At 43.5% G+C, this 17,455-nt stretch overlaps 1 protein-coding gene across 1 annotated transcript in view; it reads left to right on the top strand.

Moving 5' to 3' along the window:
• Positions 1 to 17,455, top strand: part of PUDP (pseudouridine 5'-phosphatase) — a 160,779-nt gene that overhangs the window by 47,400 nt on the left and 95,924 nt on the right. Inside the window, exon 2 of the mRNA XM_065414156.1 lies at positions 4,927 to 5,145. Within this exon, the coding sequence (XP_065270228.1) occupies positions 4,927 to 5,145 (219 nt within the window). The remainder of the gene's footprint in view (positions 1 to 4,926; positions 5,146 to 17,455) is intronic.

Here is a 17,455-nt window from a genome sequence, read left to right on the forward strand (position 1 = left end):
AGCTGACTGACAGTGAAATTTACAGCAAGATTAGGAATTGGGTTAGAGCAATTGATTGAGTTTTGCTGAACTTGATGTTGTAAAGGATACCACCAGCCAGCCTTAACTCTTCTTTAACCCAAGTTTTTTGTCAGTGAATTTCCTAGTTTTTTTAAAAGAAAGAAATGTTTTTGAAGGAGTTAATGGTCATTTAGGCAGTGATAGTTAGCATAAAGGTTTCCATTTGAGGTGCTACTGTGGCTAGCTAAAAGTAAAGATTGCTATGTGATTTCTGATTAGTCCAACTCCCCCACCTTTCTTGCTGACTTTGTTATAGTAAAATGAGTGAAATGTTGAAAGTGTGTCATTGATAACAGGGCAGGGAGAGAAATCGCAGGCATGATCTATGTTCCAAAAGATGGTTACAGTAACTTTTAAGCACAAGAGAGAGATGACTGCTATTTCTCTCTTTCTCCACCCCCACTCCCCTGGCCAGCATTTCCAGCTAACCCTTCTCTTCCTGTCCCGTTACGTAATTAGCATGTAAAAAGTAGCTCCATGCTGTCTGGTGCCCTCTGCTGCGAATTCAAATCACAGGCAGCAACTTACTAGAGGGTAGCATGCTTACTTGGTTATTACTCCTGAGGACATTCAGCGCCAAAAAAATAAAAAATTCTGCACACAATATTTTAAAATTCTGAACATTTTATTTGTCAAATAAATGTGGAGGCTCCAGCATGGCACTGGGGAGCACAGGCCACTGGCTGCGCAGAGGTGGGAGATCACTGTGCAGCTCCCCCTGGGACACAGACTCAGCAGTGAGGCTGCACCCAATCCTGACACAGCGCAAGGATCAGGCCTGCCCCAGAAACATACTAGGGCCTTGACCATCTGTGCCAGTTGCACCAGGTGAGGGCAGGCAGGCTCAGCAAGGCAGGATTCAAGTGTGGAGGGGCTTAGTGTGGAGGGATCCAGGTGTGGGTTGAGAGGGCTTTGGGTGGGGCAATCTGGGTACGGGCAGCATGTGGGATCTGGATGCACAGGGGCTTGTTGGGGGGTTCTGGGTGCAATGATAATTGGACTCTGCAAGGGGGTCCAGGTGAAGGTGGTTGGGGCTCAGTGGGGGGAGGGGAGGGTTGGGTGTGAGGGTATAGAGATCGGCAGGGGATCTGGGTGTGGAGGACTCAGTGGGGGGTCCAGATGCTGGGGGAGTGGGCTCAGTGGCGTGGAGATCCAGGTGCAGCTGGTTGCGGTTTGGTGGGCAGGGGATCCGGGTGCAGGTGTGTGTTGGGGTGGTCCACGTGCAGGGAACATGGGGCTCGGCAGGGGGGTTGTGAGTTGTGGGGGTAGGCTTGGCGGGAGGGTCTGGGTCTGAGGGGGTCTGGATGAATGGGGGTTGGGCAGATGGGGGAGCAGTTCCCTGTACAGGGATCCCTCCCCCTGCAGCTGAGGAGTGATGAGTGCAGGAAGCGGTAGGGGGGGACTTTGCAGAGCTTCCTGCAGCCGGGGGAGAAATCTGATGGGTGGGTCTGACCTGGCCCTGGAGGCCGTGCAGGGGAAGAGGAAGTCCTGTTCTCTCCAGCCCAGCTGGGACTAGCAGCTGAGCCCGGCGCAGGGTAGGAGCTACCAGCCGGGTCTTCCCCAGTCCCGCCTCCTGCCCCACAGTGATTTACCTCTCTGCCAGCTGCCCTGGGCCACCGAAACATATTGCTGGGAAGGGACGCATGACCACTCTTGTGGCTTCTCTTTGCTTCCCCCCCTCCCCCCAACAGCAGCCCCCTGGAGCACCCCCCCCCGCAGCACCCCCCGATTTCCCCCCTAGCAGCGGCCCCTCCAGATGCGCCCCCGCCCAGCAGCGGTCCCTGCGCCCCACAGCAGTGACCCGTTTAATATTTAGTCAGGGGTATGTATAGTAAAAGTCATGGACAGGTTCACAGGCCGTGAATTTTTGTTTATTGCCTGTGACCTGTCCATGACTTTTACTAAAAATACCCATGACTAAATCATAGGCTTATCTATAGCTGAAGGAAGCTGGCATGCCTATTAACCTTATCTTCTTGATAAACTGTAGTTTAAGTTAAAATGTGTTGTAATAAATTAATAAAACAGGCAAAAAAACTTAGATCCAAGCTTTATTCATTAATAAGTTACATTTTGCCATCTTCAAGTATCTTCCTGGCTCACAGGCAGTTGATAAAGAGGAGATGCTTAGATGCTACAGTGATGGGCACAATACACAACCCTAACCTGGCTTGGTCTGTTCTTTTAATTCAGATTCTCTTTGGTGATTTCAACAGATTATAAACAATCATGTTTTACAGTGTACTGTGATACAAGTCACCTCCAGGCTTTCCGGGTATGCTTCAGCATATTTTTCTGCTGGATCACAAATAGAGCAATCCAACACCTCTACTCTATAATTCTTGTCACATTATCTGTATTTATTGTGACTGGCTTTTACACAATGTAAGCAACAACAATGGTGTAGCCTTTCCTTTTTCTACACAAGAAGGATCACTATAAAAATGACTACGGAATGCCTTTGTGGCTAGGGAATAAAATCACTCATCCCCAGTGAAATGAAGTTGGTGGGCAATACGTCATGTTGACTACATCTATGTAAACAATATGAGATGGGATGAAATTTAGAAGGACACAATTAACACAGGGGGGATTTTAACAAAGGTATAAAGGGGAGCTAGGCACACAACTCCTCTTGCCTTTCAATGGGAGTTAAGCTCCCCCTTCATGCCTTTGACAATCACACCTTAGTTTTTATATAGAATATTTTACTTCCCTCCCCCCCCCCCCCCCCGCCCTCCGCTTGTAATGGAACAAAAACTAATCTGGCTGTAGTATGTTCAGTACTTTTTTTGAGATACTCCCATGTCAGCATGGATAACAAAGCTAAGAGTACTGTTACTGTTGGATAGCTAGCTGATGTTGCTGAGTTCCGAGGGGAAGCTCACATATGTTTTTTGTATTTAAAAAAAACATGGAACTAATTGTGTGTGTTTGTGACACCACACACACACACACACACTCACTCTCACGGTTGGCTCTATTGGTTTTTTAACACAAAAATATACACTTTATAGGCACTGAGAGTTTTATTTTATTTATTTTTAATTAGATGTTGTCCCAGATTCTGACTGAAGATTAAGTCAGAGTTATTTCAGTTACTTTATTAATTGTGCTATAGTCCTACAGGTTTGCCCAGGGGAGTAAAATTTCCACAACTGGGTAAGATCCTTCCAAATTGCAGCTATGGGCATAGGAGGACCGAAAGGGTTCTTCATTCTTTAATAATGAAAATATCAGATTGAAAACCTTTTTGTTTCTTAAGAATTCATAAATTCATAATTTTACCTGAAGTTATGGTATAAGAAACTAGGGATTTTTAGAATTTCCATTTCAGCCATTTGTCCAATGCCCAGGTTTTATAAATTCAAGTGGAGTGTAAGAAGTGACATAATCTCTTTGGAACAAATATCATAATCTTCATAAGCAAATTCTTATTGTCAAATAATTTAATGACAAAAGGAAGAGAAGGAGGCAATTTGGGACCCTAATTCAGCAAGGTACTTAAGCCTAACTGTTTAAGTATGAGAGTTGTTTCATTGAAATCAGTGGGACTACTTAGGTGCTTTAAATAAACACACACCTTGCTGAACTGGTGTCTGAGGGTAGGGACCATCTTATTTGTTACTTGTTTGTTCTGTTCCTAGCACATCAGGGGCCCTGATTCTTGTTTGGGGTCTTAGATACTATCATATTGAAATAGTAATTGTATGCAATTATTATCAGATATTTTGTAAAGTGTGTGTGCAGAGTTTTCTATGAAATGCTGTTCAGTCTGTAAACAGTAGCAATTCAGAACTGTCTATTTTTAAGTCAGCAATCTGGATGCTATTAACTATTTCTGTAGAATGAAAAACAGCAGTTCACAGCTGTGATATGTTAAAAAAAAAGGGGGGGGGGTTAACTTGGGGATCTTTACCTGTAATGTTGAATATTCACCTATAGATAGTTTAAAACTTATTTATTTTGAACCTGTGTAGGAGAGTTTTAATCTTCTGTAATTTTGTTCTTTGATTCCCTGATTAGTTTTCCATAGATTGCTGAGCTGGATGGGAATTAATTTTCAATTTTATCAAGGTTTAGGTTTCTTTTTTTTTCTACAAAAAGAACAGGAGTACTTGTGGCACCTTAGAGACTAACAAATTTGTTAGTCTCTAAGGTGCCACAAGTACTCCTGTTCTTTTTGCGGATACAGACTAACACGGCTGCTACTCTGAAACCTTTTTTTTCCTAGTTGATCTCAATTTTATTTTATTTTTTAAATTCTCAACATATCAGAAACAAAGGAAAAACAGAGCTGTGACATCTTAAGCATTATCTTGTCAATTCATCTTCACCTCAACTTGCTGAGAGCACCAGCTGGTAGTGCCAAGTGAACAGTTTTTCTCCTTTCTCAAGCTATCAATCTGGACACCTTTCAGTGCCAACTCACTTGAATTTGTGCTGATCTGGAGCAGTATTGTGATATAACCTGTCTGCTTTGGGGTCCACCCATGATGAAATTAGTAGGTTGCTTCTTACATGTACTGTGTAGTAGCCCAGGCGAGATAGAGACAGTGAAATTGCAGGTCAATATAGTTCTTTATCGTGGCCCACAGCACTTTCCTATAACATAGAAGTGTTGCTTTTGACGAGTAAGAATACCTGATACTTGGTGTACTATGTGGGACTCGGCAGTCTGGCTCACTTCTGTATTAAATATAAGGACAGCTGTGATGAGTTCCATTTAGGTATACCCTTGTGGCACCTAACAAATTGCCAGTGTGACCGTCCAAGTAGGCAAAGTTTGGGTGTTCTTGACAGAAGAGCTTGGTACTGATTCTGGCCTTGCCTATTACAAATGCCTTTTCTTTCTCTTTTTTGCAGATACTGAGCATCTTTATACTGTAGTTTTTCAAGAAATCTGTGAACGCTTTGGAAAGGCGTATACCTGGGATTTGAAATCATTAGTCATGGGTAAAAAAGCACTGGAGGGAGCACAGATTATTCGAGATGTACTTGAACTTCCGATGACCAAAGAGGAGCTACTGCATGAAAGTAAAATGAAGCAGGAAAAAATATTTCCTAATGCTGCATTGATGCCAGGTGTTTCTCTTCAATATTTAAATAACTGCATATGAAATTATTTAAACACTGTGACTATTGTATAGTTCTAAAACCTCCTTTCACAAAGCACCTTCTCTCACAGACCTGATTTCTTCACTCTTGGCTTGACAGGTTTTGCTAAAAATTGCCTGTTTACTTGGTAGAAAGGTACTGAGGATGCTGAGAGCTTTTTCATATACACTTATGGAACAGATGCTCTTAATACATGTTTTAAAGAACAGGAAAACACATGGACAGGATAAATATGCATGAAGTTTATAAGTTTCATGATCTAGTCTTCGCTTTATAATATTTGAGAGCATCTGTGTAATTCAACAAGTTTGTTTTAAGGTGTGTATGTGTATACACTCTAGTGCAGGGGTAGGCAACCTATGGCACACGTGCCAAAGGCGGCAAGAGAGCTGATTTTCAGTGGCACTCACACTGCCCGGGTCCTGGCCGCCAGTCCGGGGGGGCTCTGCATTTTGATTTAATTTTGAATGAAGCTTCTTAAACATTTTAAAAACCTTATTTAATTTACATACAACAATAGTTTAGTTACCGGTATATATTATAGACTTATAGAAAGAGACCGTCTAAAAACGTTAAAATGTATTACTGGCACGCGAAACCTTACATTAAAATGAATAAATGAAGGCTCGGCACACCACTTCTGAAAGGTTGCCGACCCTTGCTAGTGTATTTGTGTAAAATAAACAATATGTATGCCTTTACACACGTAGACAGATTTATGTATCTGTCCATGTATATATGTTGCATATTCTGAGTGCTTGAACTTGTAATCTTAGTTCCATTCGTAAAATTTTCTTGCATTTCAGTTTGTAGTATGTAATGGGAGAGGGGGAAAAACCCTAGGTAACAAGTTCAGGCATGCAAAAGAAGAAAATCCTAAACTAAGTTTGTTACCAACATAAAATTTAAAGTTAATGTTTCTGGAGCAAACAGCAATATTTTATGTCAAAATATAATGAGAGAGGGCAGAATAGCAAATTCCAGGTACGTATAAAGTAGCCTAATTAATGTAACTGTAACGAACATAACTTTTGGAACTTTCTGCATTTTGAATGTTTGGCCTTTCAGCCTTTATGATGCACTACCAGTAGTCTAGATTTTTTTTTTTTTTTGAGGAGTGGCTGTATTTATATCTAATTTCCTAATATCTTAAAAGGGTTGGGGGTAAAACGAATGTATGTGGGGGTAGGGATGGGGAGGGGAGCAAGTTTAAAAAAACAGAAACAGAAAATCTGGATATAATTTGTATATTCAGCTAACACTCAGCTGGTCCACAGCCCTCACTGTCGCTGCTCACAGACGCATTGCAGACGGGCTGGGGAGCACACCTGGGCAGTATCAGAACTCAAGACATGTGGTCACAACCAGAACTATCGCTGCATATCAACGTCAGGGAGCTGAGAGCAATTTGCCTGGCTTGCCAGACATTCCAGGCTCATCTTCAGGGCAAATGTGTCTCAGTACTGATGGACAACACCACAGTGATGTTCTATATAAACAAACAGGGTGGTGCTCGTTCCTCTCTCCTGTGCCAGGAAGCTCGCCTACTGTGGGACTTCTGCATCATACACTGCATCCAGCAACAGGCCTCCTATCTGCCGGGAGCACAGAACGAACTAGCGGACCACCTCAGTCTCTCGTTCAACACTCACAAGTGATATCTCAGAGCGGTCATTGCCCTTTCGATCTTCCAGAGGTGGGGCTATCCCCACCTGGACCTGTTTGCGACATGGAGCAACAGAAAGTGTCAGCTGTTCTGCTCCTTTCAGAACCACAGCCACGGTTCCATATCGGACGGCTTTCACCTACCATGGACGAGTCATCTGCTATATGCGTTCCCGCCCTTCCCCCTCATACACAAGGTCCTCCTCAAGATCCGGCAGGACAGGGCTTCAGTGATCCTCATAGCACCAGCATGGCCCCGACAGCACTGGTTCACCACACTGCTGAACCTATCAGTGGACAGGCCAGTGGCCCTTCCTATGCTTCCGGACCTCATCGCACAGGATCATGGCCAACTACAACACCCCAACCTGGAGTCCCTCCACCTCATGGCATGGAAACTCCATGGCTGAACCAGCTTGAACTGCAGTGCTCGGACTCTGTTAGGGAAGTTCTGTTGAGAGGCAGGAAGCCCTCCACTCGCACAGCGTACCTGATGAAGTGGAAGCGTTTCTCCATTTGGTCCATACAGAAAATACCTCCCCGCAGCAAGCCTCTATTCCCCTGGTGCTAGACTACCTCTTATACCTGAAGCAACAGAGGTAGGCAATATCATCTATTAAGGTACACCTGGTGGCCATTTTGGCCTTCCACCCAGGTATGGAGGGCAGGCCAGTCTTTAGCAATACCATGGTGGGCTGTTTTCTTAAGGGCTTGGATAGGCTTTACCCCCAGGTGAGGCAACCCATTCCTCAGTGGAATCTTAACATGTTCCTTTACGGATTCATGGTTCTCCCTTTCGAGCCCCTCGCGACCTACCCCTTATCCTACCATTCCTGGAAAGTGGCTTTTCTGGTGGCCATAACCTCAGCCAGAAGGGTCTCCGAGCTCAGAGCACTGACTTCCGAGCCCCTCTACACGGTCTTTTACAAGGACAAGGTGCAGCTACGCCCTCACTCAGGTAGTATCGCAATTTCACATTAACCAGGACATATTTCTACCGATATTCTTTCCTAAACCTCATGCCAGCAACAAAGAGCGGGCACTCCATTCCCTGGATGACAGGCGTGCCCTAGCATTCTACATTGAACACACAAAGCTGTTTCGTAAGTCACCACAGCTTTTTATTGCAATCACTGAAAGGATGAAAGCGCTTTCCATCTCATCCCAGCACATCTCGTCGTGGATCATGTCCTGCATCAGAATGTGCTATGACCTGGCTAAGATCCAAGCCCTGGCGTTGACGGCGCACTCCACAAGAGCGCAGGCCTCTTCTGCTACGTTCCTCGCACAGGTACCCATTCAGGACATATGCAAGGCAGCAGCGTGGTCTTCCATCCACACCTTCACGTCACACTATGCCATCACTCAACAGGCGAGGGACAATGCGGCCTTCAGCAGAGCAGTACTGCAATCAGCAACTCGGTGAACTCTGACCCCTCCTCCGTCGAAACTGCTTGGGAGTCACCTATTGGAATGGACATGAGCAATCACTCGAAGAAGAAAAGATGGTTACCTACCTTTTGTAACTGTTGTTCTTCGAGATGTGTTGCTAATGTCCATTCCAAATCCCTTCTGCCTCCCCTCTGTCGAAATATTCCATCAAAAAGAACTGAATAGGCGGCGGGTCAGCAGGGACCTATATACACTGCCACAAAGGCACCACTCCAGGGGGCTCCACAGCCGACCCAACGGGTACTACTAGGGTAAAAACTTCTGACAATCGTGCACGCGGCGCGCATGCACACACACCTATTAGAATGGACATGAGCAACATATCTCAAAGAACAACAGTTAAGAAAGGTAGGTAACCGTCTTTTCTCATAGCAAATTTCAAAGTTCAGGAACATAGAATAACATAAAAGTCAATTAAGCAAATAAATAAATAATAATAATAATAATATTTTTAAAAAGCTTTCTTACCCCCCTCCCCCCCCAAACAGGCTTCACATTTGTATCTTCTCCTTTATTTTTTGGCTGTTTTTTTTTTTTTTTTAACTTGGATTCATCAAATTGCTGTTGGCTTTCTTTTCCTTCTTGAAGGGAAGGATAGCTTTGACCTCCTGGGTCTTGTTAATTGGAGATGGATCAAAACTGTGGCTTATCGGCTGTTTTGTACAAGTAATAAGAAGGTCAGTAGTGTTCTGGATTGTGGAATAAGTGAGTTCTTTAAAAGGGGAACTGTTTGCCAAATAAATGTAGAGGAATCTGAAATATCTCTACATCCCTTACGTCTCTTAAAAATTGTAAATCTCATTTGCATTTAGACAATTTGGGGTCAGAGCTGAAGGCTGAACTAATTAAATGAAATCATTTGTCTTTCATTCCTGTCAGACTTTTATGTAGGCAGAAAGAAAATGTCTGATTTAGCACGTGGATGAGGATACGTGTTTCAAAAAATGATAGAAAAGGATCTCTGCTAGTGGACTTGTGAAAACGGTGTGCACAGATTTGAATATCAAGCTAATAGGCAGCTTTTCAATATGTGAGAAACATATGGGAGAATTATCAATTTTGCTTTTCTACTCTCTGAGGTGTCTAGGAGCAGCCCCTTTCAGTAGCAGCCCCGCCACAAGGAGGCTCTGAAGGATGGTATTATAAGTGAAGGAGTAAAATATGGAGGAGATTCTCAGTTGCCCCATCAGGGATGTGGAGGTCTATCTCAGAAAAAACTATATTCCTTGGAAAGAACACAAAAATCTACAAAAAATAGCATGAAGCTGAAAGGCAAGACACATAGTAGAGTGTAAGACAGTTCTTCTGTGCTATATTTTAAAGGTAATTATAAAAGTAAAGTATATTTAATAGACTACAAATAAACATTTCAGAAGTCACTTAGACACTTAGGAGTCTAATCCATGGGAATTAAGGTCCTAAATCCCATTTGCTGTTGAAAATGTTAATCCATTGGTCTGCTTTCAGATTCTGTCTCAAATTAGTTTCTGCTGACCTTCACAAGTGGGTTGAATTACAGTTACTTCCGTGAAGGGAGTCAACAAGCTCATTGCCGTTTTGATGCCAACCAAGCAGCAAAGGTAGCCGTGAGCTTCTTGACTTCCATCAGAAAATGACATATTTATTCTTTAAAATTACTGATTTTATTGTGTGTGTGCTCCCATTTCTATTTTTCTTAAGTCTTCTGTATCTCAGCCATGTTTCTGCTCTCTTCTCCGAGCAGCAGTGAGTTCCCTGGGAACTGCTAAGTGGGTTGTAAACAAAATGACATATCTGAAGAAAGAAAATTCACTTTACCCATTCTCGAAATGCCATGGCTACAAGTGGACAAAATGGTCAAATTGTTTCTAACAAAATGTATTTTTGTTGAAAAATTGCTTCTTTGAAAACTAATTTTTTTGCTAACATTTTTTTTTTTTTTTAAATAATCCATTTGTATGTAACTCCAAACAACAGCAACAACAAAAATTGGTTATATTCTTACTACCTCCTTTCTTCATTTGCATACTTACCGGTACTTTAAAAACTTTAAAAAAAAAATCCATTCTTGACTTAAAATTTTCCATTAATTACTGTTTTAAAAAACTGCCTTGTTTCTAGTCTGAATTTGTCCTACTTCGACTTCCAACCATTGGAACTTATATCTTTGGATGTTATATCTTTAGTAGTTTAAGAGCCTTCTATTATTAAATTGTTGTTCCTCGTGTTATGCTAAACAGAATTAGTTTCTTGAATCTTTCACTTTAAAGCATATTTTCGAATCTTTTAATCACTATAGTGGCTCTTCTCTGAAACCTCTCAAATTTTTCAAAATCTTTTATGAATTGTGGACACCAGAATTGAACACAGTATTCCGGTTGTAATCGCAGCACTGCCAAATACAGAAGTAATATAACTTTTTAAATTCTACTCGTGAGTTCTCTGTTTATATATCCAATTATTTCATTAGTCCTGTGGCCACAATATTGTACTGGGAGCTCACATTCAGCTGATTATATGCCGTGACCCCCAAATCTTTTTGAGAGTCACTCCTTCCCAGGATATAGTCCCTCATCCTGTCTGTTTGGCCTAAATTCTTTGTTTCTAGTTCTGTGACTTTACATTTAGCTGTAGTAAAACTGTGTTTGCTTTTGCCCAGTTTATAAAATAATCTGGATCACTCTGTATCAGTAACCTGTCCTCTTCATTATTTACCACTTGCTCAAACTTTATCAGTGAGGATTTTTTTGTTTTCTTGCAGGTCTAATTGATGAAAATATTAAATTGCATAGTGCTGAGAACCGATCTCTGTGGGACCCCACTAAAATTCACCCTTTCAGTGATGACTCCCTATTTACAATTACATTTTGAGGCATGTCCGTTAGCTACTTTTTAATCCATATAATATATTCCATGTTAATTTTATCTCGTTATAATTTCTTAATCAAAATTCAAAATGTTGTGCAGTGGCAAGTCAAATGTCTTACAGAAGTCTAAGTATGTTACATTAACACAGTTGCCTTTAGCAATCAAACTTGTAATTTCATCAAAAAAGATATCAAGTTAGTTTGACAAGATCTATTTTCCATAAACCCGTGTTGATTGGCATTAATTATATTGCCTTCCTTGGGTCTTTATTAATCAAGTCCCATATCAGCTGCACCATTACTTTTGCTTGGGATCAATATCAAATTAAAGCTTTTCAGGATTTCATCAACTTTTTAATAAAAGTAAAGCCAAAATTACCTCTTGGAGCTCTGGCAACTTGAACAGTCAAAAACGTTATTGACCAATCATAGTGAGATCAAATTGTAAACACACAGCCATAGAATCTCTTTAAAAAAAATTAGGAGAGTCAGAAGAAAAACTAAAACATTGTTATATTTATATAATTAAATAAAAAAGATCAGTTAAACAAAATTTATAGCCAGTTTAACATACTGCCAAGATCCCTTTTCCACCTGCTTTTAGATTGGTAGAAACACGAACTTGCAACAGTGCTCTCTTGACTGTACAAAGTTATTCTTCTGATCAAATATTCATTACATTACTCCCAAACACCTAAAGTTGGGTATAATTTATTTCTTACATAATTTATATTCTCTGTGTGAGGGAACACATTGTCACTATAAATGGTACTTAACTTCATGGGGTCCATGAGTGAGTGCAAGAAACATTCTTGCATTGCCCTTTACGTACATGTTATCACATAATGTGGCATATTGTGCAGGATGGAACTTGTTATTTTAGCAGATTATTAAACCTCAAATTGTCTCCCGCTAATCTAGGTTCAGTTTAGGCCTAGGAAATGTCATTGACAGAGCTCTCAGGAAGTACCAATGACACTTTCTCTTTTTATATTTGTGACTGGTTACAAGTGTAACAACATTGCATTGCAGTTATGTAAGTTAATTTATGGGATGAGTGGAGTAGTTTTTGAAGGGGTGTTGGAAAGGGGAAGAATACTACTTGGAACATGGACCCAACTGCAATCTGAGAAGAATCTTTGCTATTGTTTAAAGTGCAGGAAAGTGAGAAAAATACATTAGTTACTAGCAGCTAGTTATTTCCTTGGTTTGGAAATGGATTAGTAATTTCCAGCTCTACTTTTTTTTTTTGAATATTTGAGCATAGGAATTGTCATAGAAAGGTAGGACTGAAAGAGACCTCAATAGGTCACTTAGTCCATCCCCTGCGTTTAGGCAGGATTCAGTATTAGACCATCCCTCACAGCCATCCCTGACAGGTGTTTTTCTAACCTGTTCTTAAAATCTTTCAGTGATGGAGATTCCTTATCCTCCCTAGCTAATTTGTTACAGTGCTTACCTACCCTTACAGTTACAAAGTTTTTCCTAATGTCTAACATAAATCTCTCCTGCTTCAGTTTAAGCCCATTACTTCTTGTCTTGTCCTTAGTGGTTAAGAAGAACAATTTATCACCCTCTTCTTTATAACAACCTTTTACCTACTGGAAGACTGTTGTCCCTCCTCGGTCTTCTCTTTTCCAGACTAAACCCAGTTTTTCCAATCTTTCTTTGTAAGTCATGTTTTCTAGACCTTTAATCATTTTTGTTGCTCTCCTCCGGACTTTCTCCAAGTCATCCACATCTTTTCTGAAGTATTGTACCCAGAACTGGAAACAGTACACCAAGTTGAGGCCTTATCAGTGCTGAGTAGAGTGGAAGAATTACTTCTTCGTATAATGGTCCCTATGTGTGTTCCACATATGGGATATGCATGCACACCATGTAACTGAAACAGGATTTTTTTGTAAGCAATGCCTTTGGCCTACACCCCCACCATAGATCTCCTTGTGCTCTGAACCACAGGCATAAAAGGTGATGCAGGCACACACCTCTCCAGTTCCTTCTTACCCCCTCAGGATATGAGTTGAAATCGTTGATGTCATCAGCTCCCTTTTTACTGCATCATTGTGGTAAGGTATTATATAGAGGTAGTTTTAGTAGTCTTTGTAGTATACTCTACAAAGTATAGTTAGTTTCCCCCCCCATTTCTTCCCACCCAGGGACATTGTCACCCTGAGTAGTCTTGGATTATGCCCTGTGTCCCAGGGTTAAAAAATTATTTCTTTCCATTGCTCCTTTCCGGTGAGCAACAAACATCAATACTGCCTCTGCTGCCTGGGTGAGTCTCATAGTATCTTTTCCCCCCAGAACTCATGATGGTTGGGAACTAACACTCAGAAAATATCTCCTGGGGAAGACTTTGAAGCTCCAATGAGATCTGGTCTGGGGGACCTTCCGCTCCCTCCTGGCCAGCCCCGCCCCATACATCAGTCTCACCGAGCGGAGGCTAAGACTCTTAAGCCTAAAAAAAGGAGCAAATGGCACTCTCATAGACACAAGGGCAAGTCATCTTCATCTAAGACTGCTCCAAATAGAGAGGATCACTCCCGGACCCCATCAAAGTTGGCACACATGGGCACTAGGTGCTTAGGCCTAAATAAATCTAGACAGGAGAGGGAGGCACGCAAGGGTACAGATCCAATGGTTCCGATGGTGAAGGCTTGGGATAAACAGCTCCTGGTACTCCCATCTGCTTTTAGAGCCAATGTGTACCAGTAGTGACACAGCCCTGGAGGGAGCCAACCACCATAGTAACCAAGGAAGCTCTGGTTCTGATGAGTCCGCCAATGGACTCTCCTACATCTCCCTGGGGGACATTTTGCTCTTCCCTATGCACATTCACCCCCCTTATTGGGACTGTCTATTCTGGGATTTGGATACACCAGAGGAAGATGCTATCCTGGCAAGGCAGAGTCATTCTTTTACCCCACCTGCCAGCCTTGGGGCACAACCATTGGTACCAGAGATAAGGGATTCAGCTTTCTCAACAGATGAATCTGAGGCCCCACAGGAGCTGCTGAGGCATTGGATGGAGGTGGCACTAGACAGGAGACCCAGAAGATTAGGGGTTCCAGTCTCTAACCAGATATGATTGGCCAAGAGACAGGTGGTCCTCCTCAGCCAGTTGGCAATATTGAGGACTGTGGGAACCCTACCCTAGACACCCAGGATTGGTACAGGAGACCTATTTGCCATCTTGTGGATACCCACAACCATTCCCACTGAAATATTCAGAAGGGGAAGGTGAGCTATTCTGGGAGTGATCTTCAGGGGACAAGGCGATTATTCCATCTTCTCCGTCTCTGTCGGGTGACTTTAAAAATATCAAGAGCTCATGCACAGAGTGATTCAACTTCAGAAAGATCAGGAACCTCAGCACAATTTAGTAGACATTCTGCAGCTTTCTGGTCCCAGTCTCCCAATCAAGTGGCCCTCTCCATCAATGAGGCTATCATGGATCTGGTAAGGACAGTTTGGCATACTCCTGCTTCTTGTGCTCCCACCATAACAGGCTCAAGATGCACTACTTTTTCGCATTTGGCACGGGGCGGGGGGGGGGGGGGGAGGGAATAAGTTTTTGTTCTCTCAACTACTGCCTAACTCTTTAGTGGTGCGGGTGGCTACAGCATGGTCCAAGCAGCAACCAAAGACTACTCCCTCTGATAATAGACACAAGCAACTTGACCTTCTGGGGAGAAAGGTTTTCTCTTCCACCTCCCTCCAGTTCAGGATCTCACATTATTCAGAGCCTCTTGGCCAAATAGTATTTTACTAATTCTAACAAGATTTTTCAATTTAAGGACAAGTTCCCTGAGGAGGATAGGACCCGCTTCAAGGCCTTAGTGGATGAGAGCAGATTAGTGGTCAAAACTTCCCTCCAAGCTGTGGTGGATGTGGCGGATAGTGCCTCTAGGGGGATGGCTACAGTCACTGCTACGAGGAGACACTCGGGGTTGGAATCCTTTGGTTTTCCTAGAGAGGTGCAGAGTACCATCCAAGATCTGCCTTTCGATATTATCAACCTATTCCATGAGTCTCTTTACTCCCTTAAAAACTTGAGGACAACACTTTGCTCGCTGGGCATTTGTACCCCTGCCCCTATGAGAAAACACTATAGACGGATATAAGGCAAGACCGCCTCCTCAGCTGTTTTACCACCAACGTCCTCAGAAGCCATCAGGCAAGGGACAGTGGGTTCTTCTTCTTAGCATATGTGCAATGTGCCTCAGGTGGCATGTGACCGGGATTCATCACCGAATTTAGTACACGGTTGGATCATTAGCTTCCCAAGCCTGGGCTGATCCATGCCCCCAACGTGGGGTTTATGGATCTAGGAATCCAGCCTCTGCAGCGTTCCCCACCACATTGTATTTTAACCCCCAAGCAAAGAGTTTCTTTTGATGGGAGTGTCGAGACCCGTGTCCCTTTATTGATGCCACCTCATTCCTCTCCTCTGATATTTGGAGGCTGCCTTACCCAATTTGCCAAAAACTGGAAAGCTCTAACTACAGACAAATGGGTATTAGAGCTTATTCATGACAGCTCTCTGATAGTTTCTGGTACCTCCTATCCACAAAATCCCTTCCAGGTTCCTTTTCAGGGACCACTCTCATGAGGAGTTTCTACGACAAGAGGTGAACTCTCTTCTCCTCGGGGAAGCCATAGAAAGAGTTCCACCTCTACATCAAGGGAAGAGATTCTATTCCCCTTACTTCTTGATCCCCCAAAAGAATGGGGGATGGAGGCCAATTCTCGATCTGAGACAGCTGAACAGGTTTATTCAAAAACTACAATTCCATATGATATCCTTGGCTTCAATAGTTCCCTCATTAGAGGAGGGCACATGGTTTGTGGCTATCAACGTGAAAGATGTATATTTTCACATACACATCCACTCAGCCCATAGGAGGTTCCTCTTTGATCAGGAGCATTACCAATCCAGAGCTCTTTCCCTTGGTCTAGCTACAGTACCCAGGGTCTCTATGAAGGTTTTTTCAGTAGTGGCAGCATGGGTGAGAAGAGAATGATTTACAGTCTTTCCTCACAGTGACTCCTGAGGCAACAATATTTACCAATGTCTCCCTCTTGGGTTGGGGCACTCACTTGGGCAAGTGGACCCCATGGGAGTCCAGAATGGATATCAATTTGCTAGAACTCACAGCGAGCTATCAAGCCTGTGATGCCTTCCTACCACCCATCTGATCCAGATATGTCCAAATAATATTGGACAATAAACCACAATATTCAATATAAACAAGCAGGAGGGAGCAAGATCTCTCCGTTTATGCATATAGGCAGTCACTTTCTGGAATTGGTGCATCAGCCATTATGCAACTCTATCAGCATTATATTTACCAGGAGTGCTAAACTCCCTAGTGCAGTGGTTTTCAAACTGTGGGTCGTGGAATGTAAGGCACTGGGTCACAGTGGCTCTGGTCAGCACCGCCAACCAGGCAATTAAAAGTCCCATTGGTGGTGCTGCCTGGCTAAGGCAGGCTAGTCTCTACCTGTTCTGACACCACGCTGCGCCCCTGAAGCGGCCAGCAGCAGGTCCGGCTCCTAAGCGGGGGGGCCACGGGACTCCACGCGCTGCCCCTCCCTGAGCACCGGCTCCGCACTCCTACTAGCCGGGAGCTGGGGGGGGGGGGGGCGGCGGCAGTGCCTGCAGGTGCGGAGCTGCTTGCGCACCTCCACCTAGGAGCTGGGGCACAGCACGGTCCACGGTGCCAGGACAGGCAGGAAGCCTGCCTTAGCACCCCCATTGTGCCGCTGACCGAGGTAAGCCCATGCCTCAACCCTGCTCCCCAATCCCCTGCCCCAGCCCAGAGCCTGCACCCCCAGCCCAGAATCCCGACCCCCTCCCACACCCTAACTCCCTGTCCCAGCCCAGAGGCCCCTCACACACCCCAAACCCCTCATCCCCAGCTCCGTTGGGTCGCGGGCATCAACAATTTTCTTCAACTGGGTCTCCAGAAAAAAAGTTTGAAAACCACTGCCCTAGTGAACTGCCTGAGCAGACATTTTTCTGCAAATCATGAATGTGAGATCCACAATTCAATTTTCAACAATATTGTCACCCAGTGGGGAATGCTGGCCGGGAACCTTTTTACCTTGCAGGAGAACAGGAATCTTCCTTGGTAAATCTCCAAAGCAGCTATGAGCAAGAGATTGATGGGAGATGCCCTACTGGTGTGTCAGAGGAGTCGACAGCGGTATGCTTTCCCTCCCATCCCATTGATACTACAAGTTCTATGGAAGATCTGCCAAGACAGAGCTTGAGTCATCCTGATTGTACCCAACTGGCTGAGGCAGTT

This window comes from Emys orbicularis, chromosome 1 (assembly GCF_028017835.1).
Source record: "Emys orbicularis isolate rEmyOrb1 chromosome 1, rEmyOrb1.hap1, whole genome shotgun sequence".
NCBI classification, from domain to species: Eukaryota; Metazoa; Chordata; order Testudines; family Emydidae; genus Emys; species Emys orbicularis.